Here is a 12411-nt window from a genome sequence, read left to right on the forward strand (position 1 = left end):
CGGATGACCCGAAAATATTGCAAAAGAAATTCTTTCCGGTTTCGTATATCCCTGTCAACTTGCAAACATTTTTCGACGAAAATCGTTACTCTTTTACATTTATAAATTAGGAAGCAAAGAAATTTTCTTCAACTTTTTGTATACCGCAAAGTAATCAAGAAATAAATTATAAAGATGTCGGAAGCTGCTGTTCGAACGTCAGTTCAACTAAATTCTGGAATTTTCGTATTTATATAAACGCTTGGAAGACCTTAAATTATTTATCTTCTTCGCAGCATGTAAAAGAAAATGCAGCAAACGCATATTTCAACACTCGAATATCAATAGTAATTTTTCCGGGGTTCACATTGTGCGTAAAACATTTGCCTTGGTAGGAGGCATCGAATTCTTACCGTTGGCGAGTTTCGCAGCTAAATTCAGTTTGCACTCGTGCCTCGTCCTGTATGTGTAAGGCTCCGGTTCACCTGGACACCAGGGAACGGACGGACCGCAGATGCATTTTCCGCTTCCAACGTCGCTTCCACCTGCGTTACGAGTCCCGCTGTTTCCTCCTCGGGTCAGCCCTTCACCGACGAGATTACACCCTGGTCTTGACATTTTTGGACCGTGAGGACAATGCCGCCGCCAACGCCCCGGAATTTCTGCAATGGAAATGAAAAACGATCAATAACCACTAGGGAAACCTCATTTTCACGACTCGGAGACGCACGGAATTATACTCGGCTCATTTCTGTTCCATTCACGATAATTATTGCCGGAAATTCCGTTCTGTTTTTCTTTTTCCAAATTTCATACAAGACGATTTTTTCTAATCCTGCGTATTGTTGAAATTTAAAACTATAATTTACGAGAAACCAAAAACAATTCGGTTATACGATCTTGTAAAATTTATTTCGTTAAATTTGTTGATATCGTTCGTAAAATAACTAAAATCGTTGATGAAATCAGTTCGACTTATGGGGGAATATTTTTGCGATCTTCCATGTTCTTACGTAGTAAATTCGAGGTCGGGTATCAGTCCTACTTTTACCGACTGAGCAAACTCGCCTCTTTTCTTTCTAAATTTGGACGGTGCATCGCTCTTTCGTAACGGAATTCACGAAAGTTCCTCGTATCCCGGAAATTGTCAAGGAATAAAATAAAATTTTTGGCCTCTGAAATGCGGGAGATGTGGAAATAGTCACACTTGTCGAAAAGCGACACATTTTTCCTGACGATTTTCGGGATCTGAGTAAATTTCCTGAATTCCATTAGGAAAGAGCGATGTAACGTCGAAATTCGAACCCTTTCCGTTCATTTGTTTGTTTAATATAGGACGAAAAAGGGAGAGTTTGCTCGGTCGGTAAACGCAGGACTGTTACACGACCTAAATATCAGACTTTGAAATTCTTAGAAAGTTGTATTTGCTAGTTTACACAATCCAAGACAGTCCCAAACTATTTGAGAATCTGCACGATTTTGTAAAAAAAAAACTATCTAAAATAATGTAAAACCTCCTCAGAATCGTATAAATATAATACAATGAGTGTATAAAAAAAATTGATCGTCATTGTTACGTCGTTCGATTTCAAATAGTAGAAAATTGATAAAAAATTTATTAAAAGCACGACCGCTGCAATTCGAAGTAAACGAATCGGACCGCGCGCCGGAAACTTTATAACTCAATGGTGGACAAGCAGTCAGCCATAATACGAGTATCCGTTATACATACTGCGCGTGGCTTACACAGGCGTGTACAATATCCTCGGCAGTAGAAACTTGTTACAGTTAATTGGAAGGACATGCGGAACCGGCGACAACGTTCATGGATATCTATGCTCGGGCCATAGAACACGGCCGGATTGGCAACTCTGTCGCATAACGAGTCCATTTCAAATTAACACGCAGCCCTGTCGCTGTTCGCGGGAACACACGGAGAGATATCGGCTTGTTCCGGAAGCTCTTCCTCCCGGTTACACCGCGTATATCTGTAATGCGTGTTCTCTGTACTCCGGGCAAGCACTCGGGCGCAGAGCTGCGCGGATTTGCCTACATCGACAGACGGCACATGGTCGACGAATTCAAATTGGTCATCAGTTCGGAATTGCCGTATTTACAATATACCCTATAACGACGATCGAATACTACAATCCTCCGCAATCACCGCAATGTTTCACTTACGGATTCTGTACTCGCCGTCAGAGTCGAGCGTGTTATTTTTCTCCACCCTACCGCACAATTTTTTACTCCTCATCAATTTTTACAGTACCAGCGAGAGTTTTTTTTTTTATCGCTTTGATTGTTTTATTTCGTTCGCAGGGTTATTAATCGCCGACATTCTTGTCGATACCACATCTTTGGAACTTTGTTTGATGTGTAATTTAATTAACGCGAAGATTGTATAAAAAAATGATAATATTTTACTGTCGTTAATACCTTTCTATCGTTTATGTGGGATGACAGGGAAATCTGCAAGAATTGGCAAATGACAGGGAATTCTGGCGTGTGTCTTGGAATTTTTTTATTTTCATTCTTGCTGGAGTACGATTCTTTGAAATGTAGAAAATTACTCGTCGCCAAACAATTGACGGGGTCGGCGTGAAAAGGGGATAAGCGGACTTTAAGAACCGATAAATTGACGTTGAGCACTATGTAAAATTTATGAAAAATATGATCACGTACTTGAAACAATTATTACGATCATATTTTAAAAATAATCTTAATCTTCGGTTAGTTTCTTAAAATTGGAGTATTCATTGACATGTTTGGTGATTGAGTTTAAACAAAATTAAACCGTAAGAAAAATTGCATTTCTTTAACTGGATTGGCGTCTAATTGTTAATTAATTTGGCATCGGAAAAGTGAATTTGTTATTAAAGTTAGGTTGAAATAAGGGAAATATCAGGGAATTTGATACGTCATTGACGCTTTGGCGTTTGATTTTCAAGTCAACTTTGGATAGCTGCTTTTGGTACACAAAGATTCGAAAACAGCTATCAATTTTTAAAATAAAGCTCAAAAATATGTTCGTCTCTCTCAAAAATTTTCACGCGTTACCCTAATCTTTTCACTATTTCGCCAACATGCAGAGACAGACTCGTTTCAGGTAAGCTGATTTTTACCCGATGGAGTGAATCTTGAATTCGCAAATTTTCTTCGGTTTTTATAAACTCGCAAAGGGAGGAGAAGAAGGGATGGATATGTGCCTGCGAAATTAGGTCCGATTGTAAGTTGTTCACTGTTATATGGTGAAGCTTTATTGTTAGATTATATTTATTCAAGTCCACGCGACGTCCCGCGCGAGTTTCGAGGAGCTGCGAATCGGAAACTCCATTAACGCAATTTACCACCAACCCCCGAATATTCGCGGTTCCGTTGTTGGCTCAGATCCGATCAACGAGCCGCGGGAAGAGCAACGCTGCTTTTACTCACTTCGAATATACGTTGCGAATCGTCGACTCGGCAAATGAATAAAAGGAGAGAAATAAAAGCAGCAAGTATTCACCGACGAAATGAATTTACACAGTATCTGCAGTTGGGAATTAATGTGAATCTGGTTCGGTTTCTCAATATATTTATTGAAATCAGTCCAAGAGTTAACGAGAACTTCAAGCCCGTTTATTACAGACAGAAAACCCCGATTGCTAATGATTTAGAATCAATTAAATAACAGCATTATTTTTTCAATGCCAAGATGAAAGCATCGGATTATTCCAGTTTGCGTTGAATTATAATCAATTTCGTGTTTAATTAAACTTTGAGAGTACGCGTTACTTGGGATGAAATTTCTCCCTTCGTTTTTCAATATAGTATAAATAAAAAATAACGCGTGCAAAATTATTACGCGGCAATGATACGTTGAAAAACCTAATTAGGTTTTACCCAAAAATACATTAACAGCATCAGAAATTGATTCTCGGTAGCTTTTACAGAGTTCATGAACCTACAAACATGAAAATCTTACAGGATTGATCATAATTAGATAAATACCAGGGTTTTCGTACAGAGAAGAAAAACGGAACGATAACGAAATCATATCGAAATGATTGACGACTGAACTTTGTTCATTTACGATTAAATTAGTGGCTACAATAATTGCTTTTCAATCTGTCGAGGAAAGATTTTTCCAATGAAAATTAAACTTAATCATCGTCATTAGTTTCGCTGTCCAAGTTCGCACTTCATCATGTCTTTAGTTAGATATAATAAAAAATAAAAATTAATCAAACACACCATATCTCGCATAATTACAGCTAGAAAATTGATTCTTATCCTGCGTCCAGGACTATATTTTTGGCTTGTAGCAAAGGATGGCAATTGTGTCAAGGCCGTAGAGTAACCACGACCAGAAATATCTCCTTCTAGTACAGGCGTGCAAGTTCCTTATCATAATCTCTTTCCCCTTAAGGGAGCTTTCCAGTGTGAAATTTTCAAAAAATCGATTTTTTTTTTTTTGCTTTATCGAATAGTATACACTCTTCCGAACATTCCCTGAAATTTTCATGCCGAAATTCAGATTTTTTCGGTTACTGTACAGCATTTCTTGGAAGAAGGCAACGGAGCGCTACAGCTACCGCGTCGGCCGTTTGCCCGTGTGATCGTTATTTCTATTGTCTCGTTCCTACCTGCACGTACATGAACTTGGCTCGCCAATTGTCGAAAATGTGAATTCGGACTATTGCATAATTTGGCGTCAATTAGCCGTAAATTAGTCGCACGACTTATTTTTTTGTCGCACTCAATTTTCAAAAAAAAAGCGGTTGGAGTGCTAAATTCTTGAAAATCAATCAATCACTGTGTGTGGCAACTAGACCCAAAGTACGTATTCTGCGGCAAGCAGATAGTAGAAACCGCTACGCAGTGTGCTGTGTGCACCTTCAATGAAGGTTATGACCCAATTTTAAAAATTTTGGAGACGATGGGATGCACGATAGGGCCGAGCGCCGCAGATTTCGCCGCTAAGTACAAGAATGCGCGCATCACCCAAGCAAACCGCCGGGCGTCCCTGGATAGCAAAGAGGCGAGGACAGCTCGTCGGACTGAACAATCCATTGAGCACGATCTTTTCGAAGAAGCAGAAGGGATATTGCATGGACCTGGCATCGCTGATTGACCGTAAGTAAACGATTTACCTAAAATTTCCTCACTTGAAACTTTGAACGCGGTTTTCTCGAAACAGCATTTTTCAAAACGGTGTCCAACTTGGAGGGCAGAGTTTTAAAGCTATCGAGTTGAATTTTTTACACAATATTCTTAACGTCATTGTTTATCGTGCTATGGAAGCTTTTTTTTTTTTTTTGACATCTTCCTATTTTTTTGTAAAAAAAACTGCCAAAAAAAATGCTAAAATCGATACTTTTTTTTCAAACCGGCGCCATTTTTGCAAAAAAAAAAAAAAAGAAAAAAGCCTCCATAGCACGAAAGCCAATTATATACCGATCAATAATCTTTTTGTGTTTTTTGTTTCAGATCAAAATTGTGACCCCCAACGTGGACACCACATCCAAGTGCATTTTCTGCAACAATTGTTTCATCATTTTTATAGATATTAATTAATAAATAAATCGATCTTTAAAAAATTGTTTTGTATTCTTCAATACCCAATTAATATACAAAAAAAAAACCAGACCGATTAGACTATTTTTTCTTTAAAAAAAAAAATCGCGAAAAACAGCGATTTTTGGGGCTGTCACACTGGAAAGCTCCCTTAAGGATTCAGCGCCGCGCACAGTCTTATTATAAGGAGAGCCGATCGTCTGATGCACGTTGGCGTTTTCCCCGAGGCGTGAAAAGGGTCTTGGGGGAAAGTTTTGAGAAGAAATGTAAGTGGATAAGAAGGTGAAGGTATAAGCACCTACAACGGATGGTACAAGCGTAAGTGGAAGGAAGTAGCGGGTGCATGTGGGTGCATGCATACATGTACGCATACGTCGAGGTATGCTGGAAGCATTACAACAGTTTCCGTGGAACTCTTCCGAAGTACGTAGGAATGACAAAGTTTCCCGGTTGTGTGCTTTACAGGTATATGGCAGAGCGATAAATGGATTGAATCGTAAAAGTGACTGGGTTAGAATTCACCCGTCCCGTTGTCGGCCCCTTCTCGTCTATTCGAATCCGGCTAGACTTACGTGGCTAGAATGCCGCTGAATTTCTCGCAGATTTACCCCCCCTCACACCCTTTCGGGCAAGTGCAGGAATATCGCCTTGTTGCTATGCTCGCAGTGACCGTGTGCAAAAAAACTGCAACCCCCGTGATGAACGACTACTCCGTACAAAATACAATCCCGTATATAGCTGTGAAACGGCGTGCGCTTTGCACGTTTACTTTCCCAATGGATTTCTTCACACGTACAGAGATATACCTTGAGCCGGATGGTGCAATTCGAAAGATTTGTTGCCCGACTTTTCATAGACTGGTTTGAAATCGAAATGGATTTTTATCTCCTACGGAAACTTTACAGCTAGACGTGAGCGCGGGTTTGAAATTTTGAAACGATTATTTTTACGTATCTCGCGGAGGTGAATCTGCGGTGACACAGGTCTCACCTTCCATTTACTTAATTTTGATCTTGTAACATTCTGTTACCACAACAACGAAAACAAATGTTGAAAAGGAAATAGACCAGTAATAGTCGTAGCATTGACTATTATTGCAAGAACAAACAATGTACATTTGTTTGCTTTGGCATCTCGAGAGTGCGCTGTGAAAAAATTGTGTTACCAACAAACGTGGGGGTAAAACTCAAAAGTTCTACTAACCTTTGGTCACTTCGTCACCAGGCTGTCGAATAAAGGTCCTGTACTAAGAGAATTTTGTTGCTCACATGGGCTAAGATGTCTCGAAAAGTATGAAAAAAAAAAAACATTTCGCCAAAACCCTTTGCCTTTGTAACCCTAATAGGTCACTGGGGGTGAATTTCACCCCAAACATTTTTTAAACTTCTCGTAGAGTCTCTTGGTCGCGGAAATGAGCCTCGTGGCGCCATTCTTCATAAGAAGACCTTTTTTCGACATTTTTCGCACTTTCTTTAACTTTGCCAATGTTTTACAATATTTGCACAATTAACTTTGGTCGGAAAACCTGAGAGAAATTCTTCTGCGATTTTTAAACGGTGCATAGATATTTTTTTTCTACATTTTTAGAACGCATTTTTGAAGCAATATATCACGTTTGGGGCGAAGTTCACCCTGTGTGAACGTTATACGATTCTACTGAGGTGTGACCTGCCAGGGTTTAAAAGCCTTTGAATTCATCCATTTGAATAACACAGGATTTTCAGGCTTTCCGGTTCGTTGTTTTTCGATGTTTCATCGACGTGTTGAGAGAAAAAAAAGTTTCAAACTTGGTACATTTTTTTCCGTTAACCGTCTACAAATTCGATACAGAATTAAAAGATTCGAGAAGAAATGTTGACATTGAAGCTTTTGAACTTTCCCACTTGAATAACGTATGATTTTCGGTACTTTACGATTAATTATTCACTCGTAGAATCCAAAAAAATTTTACCCAATGCTTACGAATAGTTATTAAAAATTTACCGAGATTCTCATATCTCAACGTGATACATCAAACAGAAAGAAACATTAACCACGAAACGTCAAAAATTGTATGTCGAACTGATGGAAAAATTCGAGAACCTTGACGCAGAATTTACAATTGAGATTGGAGTTTTGGCTACGTTTTTTTTCTATTCATTTTCAGATCTTTTAGTACACAGGAGCCACAAAATTCGACAATAAGCATATTAACCCTAATAATTCGCATAACGGTAAAACAGGATGAAAAGTTATATCCTGCTTCAACGGTGAGTTCTAAAAATCTAAAAAAAATATCTAGCTATTGTTTAAAGATCGCAACAAAAGCTCCCTTGGTTTTCTTAACCAAAATTTATTGTTTAAATATTATAAAACATCGGCAAACTTGAGTTAACGTGTGTAATGTTTGGGGTGAAATTCTACACTATCATAATTTAGGTACTCGTGATTCAGCCCAGCTCCGTAAAGAAGCCGTCCATTTTTTATTTCAAATTTCAAAAACATTACGCCATAAGTTCATCATATCAATTCAATTTCAGAGTGTAATTAACTTTCACTTCGTACACTTAAGGTTTACAAAAAGGTGGGTCGAATTTTGATTTCTCATATATAAAAATATTACTTTTCCTTACCCGTTCCGGTTTTTTCACTGTATGTAACACGTATTTTTAATTAAAATTAATAAAAAGTCAAACAATCGCTTCCCTGAACAGCTGACATAAATAATTTGTAAAAAATTTCAAGGTATCTTCTGCGCGGTTCTGTATAACCTTGTCGATTGTATGAAGAGAAATGAAAACAAGGAGGAAAAATAAAAGTGACTTGATTAGCAGTGAAAAAAACTTCTCCGCGAGACGTGTGACTTACAACACCTCAGGTTGCCAATTGACGTTACGGTTCTTGCTCCGAAGATGGCCGAACCTGTTTTGACCGAAACGCCAACTAAATCTAATAAATTATACGAGAGGACCGTTTATGTTCGTACCCACGATTCTTAATTCTTCAATTACCCGTGAAAGTGGTCCGGTCGATGAAACAAGTCGCATCCGTGCAAGCGGAATCGGTAAATAAATTTGATAAAATATTTGAATAAGCAAAGTAAGAACGGGAAAAGCTAAAGAAGGGCGGCAAGAGAAATTCATCGAGTAAATATCACGTAAATAGTCAATTACAGGGTGTACCTACCCAGAGTAGGGACTCGTAACGGGCGTTCCCTGCGAAACTCGGCGCTCAGCGACAGCGGAAAGTCAACCAAAATTATACTCGATGTCTGCACTGCGATGTTTTTTAGAAAAGACTTGTTCGAGCAAAAATAATTTTTTTTTTTTTTTGCCGGTAGCGCAAAAAATATTTTATTGCTCGATTAAAATTTTACTTTATTAACAATCTCGCCAAACCTTTCGTTACCTCGACAAAAAATTATTCCTAGCAGCAGTATATTTTTTTCACCAGCGCTAGGGTAATACTGTCAAATTTATCCGTCAAACCAGAAATACTTTCTCCGAGTGTATCGGTTGATCGATATCTTTTATCTTATCTATATAACGTGTTCACAAGTAATCTTATCTACATAACAACACTTGTTGTCCTGCTGGTATTTATCATCTTATCCAAATGAATTTCGGCGTAAATAATGTTACCGTGTTGTCTTATCTGTATAAAAATACTTATTATCTTGTTGAAAACTTTTACCTCATCTAGACGAATCAGTTCACGAATAATCTTATTATTTCATATTATCTAGACAAAAATACTTGTTATTCTACCGACATATTTCATCTTCTCTGGATAAATTTCTGCACAAATAATTTTTCGACGTTATATTATCTGTACAACAATAGTCGTCATACTGTCGATATTTTTCACCTTTATCCAGATAACGATAATCATTATCTTCCATAACTAAATATGACGTCGGCTGCTTACACCTGTAGGCCTTGAGTTTGACACAAAAAAAAAAAAAAAAAAAAAAAAACTCCCGGTATAGACTTTATCAAGGAATCTGCGTGGGCGTCGCACCAGCGTCTACGCGTTTATAAATCGAAACGGAACTCGCAGCCGGAAATGGATTTATTGAAGTGATGCTATATACGCAGGGACGAATCAAATATTTGAACGATTGTATGTGCTAACCTCGTCAGCCTGTTACACACATACCTGTGTGGACGCTGCGCATACAGACAAGTTGTGCACGTATGTACGTTGTACGTACATAGAGGTATGCTGCAGCGCACGACGGGGTTTGTGCAGAGAACGCAGACGGAACTGACGTGTAATTCATTGCCGAGGAGTTAATTACGCGGACTAATTAGCGCGCCGTATACATCTATATATATATATATATATATATAGATAGATAGGATATCGTTCGCGAGAAAAGTAGGTACCTACCTACCTTACACCCGCGGACGAGTCATCTTATACGCGTACATTTAGCGTAATTAGGAGTATTAGAACTCGATTGAAAGCGCGGACACGCGATGAAGATTTATTTATATTTAATGTACTATCTTTACCACTCTTGAAATTTGTAGAAATATTTTTTCGCAAAGGGAATTTTGTCGAGGTAAATTTGCGCACGAATTACCTTACGACGTTACCTTGTCCGGGTAAGAATAATCATTGTCTTTTACGACAGCCGGAGCTGGCGTCGAGAAATTATTTGCCGATGTAAAAAGGAGGAAAATTCCATTCGAAAATGCACGTGATAGATGTATTTTAAATCTGCGAGGCACGTCCGTGAGACGACGAGTCGTACGACGATTGGAGCATCTTCGCAAGCCGAACGTTTTCAGCGAAGAAGACGCCCGGAAATCAGAGGTGAAATTCTTGCGGACAACTTGTTTGCTGTTCGAGACCGGCATACGAATTACTTGTTGAAATTGAATAAGTCCGGACTGACTGCCAGGTGAGACCAATATGGCGTAATAAATTCAACGGCGGCATTCGGCTCGGCTTTATTATCAATTCTTTCCGAGTTTGAAATTGATTTTTAACCGGCAATTACCCGACGTAACTAGCGGAAGAATATTTTCTGTAAGGGAGTTTGAGAATCTTGAACTTGCGATTATAAATCGAGTGTCTGTTTGAGTACAAAGGACACGAAAGGAATAATCGAAGATTGAATAATTCTTCGTGTCAGCGCTTGATCGAGTTATGGATTTTTTTTTTTTCTTTTCAGCATTGATTCGATTTGTAAATCTGGTTCAATTCCAAAAGACGGATTAATCTCGGGAGAAAATTATTGTCGGATGCAAAATTCTTACACAATTTTTCGTTGGGAATGTTGAAAAAAGTAATGCACCGAAGTAAATCTTCCGAAAAGTTTTGATCACGCAACTCAACAGAGACCGTTGAGTTTGTTACCCTTTAATTTTTGCTCATTTGTTTCGTTCGCTTTTGACAAACTTTTAACTAAGTTTCATAAAAGACGATAAAATAAATTCACCCGCTCGATTCGCGGTACAGTTTTAAACAGATTTCAAGTCCGCGGAAGTAATATTATACGCGTTAAGAAACGATTTTTTAATTTGGTACAAGAGTTAGATTATTATATAACATTAAGGTACGAATGACGCTCCGACGGCGGTTGAAAACTTTTTCGGACATGAATTATGATAATCCGTCACTTAATCTGCACCGGCGAATAATATGTATCTGTAATTTTGTAACTTGGTCGATTAATCATATCCCGTTCAGTCATTACAAGCTCTGATCTTCCTATTATAATTAATAACATAATTACCATTTATTAATAAAAGGAGTTTGCGAATCTATTTTCTGTATTTCCTGCTCTCTCCGTATCTTCAAAAATTTTTGCAAAGGTATCGATCATTGTTGTTCCTCGTACGGTGTACATAGGTACCTACGTTACGTTCGGCAATCATTATTATCAGATCTAGTATCACGTAATCCTTCTTACCTACAGTAATCCTATGTGATATTTTCTAACATTTCTCTACTCTTCGCATTATATTTTCAAACCATCAAATCCTTGTGATTACGTTAAGTTTTTGTATTATTTCTGTTTTCTTTACAATCTCGGACATTCTTGTGATCTCTCGCGAATCACCAATCCGTTGTAATATTCAATAATTTTTTTGTATTTCTCACGCGATCTTCGTAATCCTTGAAATTTTTGTAATTTCTACACTCGCTTGTAATATTTGTAATTCTTGCAATCTCTCGCGGAATAAGTAATCCGTTGTAATATTCTATGACCCTTTTGTAATCACAACATGCGACCTTTGTAATCTTCGAATCTTATCTAAACATTGTAATCTTCGTAATTCGTTTGAATCTGATATCCTTCGTGTTATCTTGGCGATCCTTAGAAGCCCTTGTAACTTTAATACTCATTTGTATTCTTTGCAATCTCTACAATCGATTTTTCATCTCCAAAACCGAGATCAGTGTCATTTATTTCACGTATTGATTAACCCGCTGCCAAGTCCTAATCAGAGACGACTTGTAATCGCAAAAGTAAGTAAATCCCGGAATCGGAGCGTACACTTCAGGTACAAAAAAGTCACGCTGGCAGTAGCCCACATCCAAAATTGAATTAGCCATCATCCGTCCCTCTCATTGTTCCTCGTCCTGGATTTTCGTCTCATCCTTTTTGTCAACTTCCGACATTCTTTTCACCCGCCGGCTTACAAATTCCCGACAGTTAGAAAATTAGCTCTGCCCCAGAATATATCCCCGGCATCTGTAGCCTTCGTTGTCCCAAGATTCGGTGGGTCGGAGGCTCGGCTTGTATACCGAGCAAAATATCGTTTAAAAGATTTTACGCTCATAGAGTTTGTCCCGATATTGAAGCGCCTTGCAGGAATTTTTAACGACGATCCATACCGGCTTTCCAATATACGAAGCCCCCGGCCATTCCGCGCGATACAG

General features: G+C 38.4%; 1 protein-coding gene across 2 annotated transcripts in view; it reads right to left on the reverse strand.

Moving 5' to 3' along the window:
• Window positions 1–12411, reverse strand: part of LOC107223388 (kielin/chordin-like protein) — a 183110-nt gene that overhangs the window by 142740 nt on the left and 27959 nt on the right. For both annotated transcript variants that reach the window (XM_046733462.1, XM_046733461.1), the window contains exon 3: window positions 393–641. In XM_046733462.1, the coding sequence (XP_046589418.1) occupies window positions 393–641 (249 nt within the window). The remainder of the gene's footprint in view (window positions 1–392; window positions 642–12411) is intronic.

This window comes from Neodiprion lecontei, chromosome 3 (genome assembly GCF_021901455.1).
Source record: "Neodiprion lecontei isolate iyNeoLeco1 chromosome 3, iyNeoLeco1.1, whole genome shotgun sequence".
NCBI classification, from domain to species: Eukaryota; Metazoa; Arthropoda; class Insecta; order Hymenoptera; family Diprionidae; genus Neodiprion; species Neodiprion lecontei.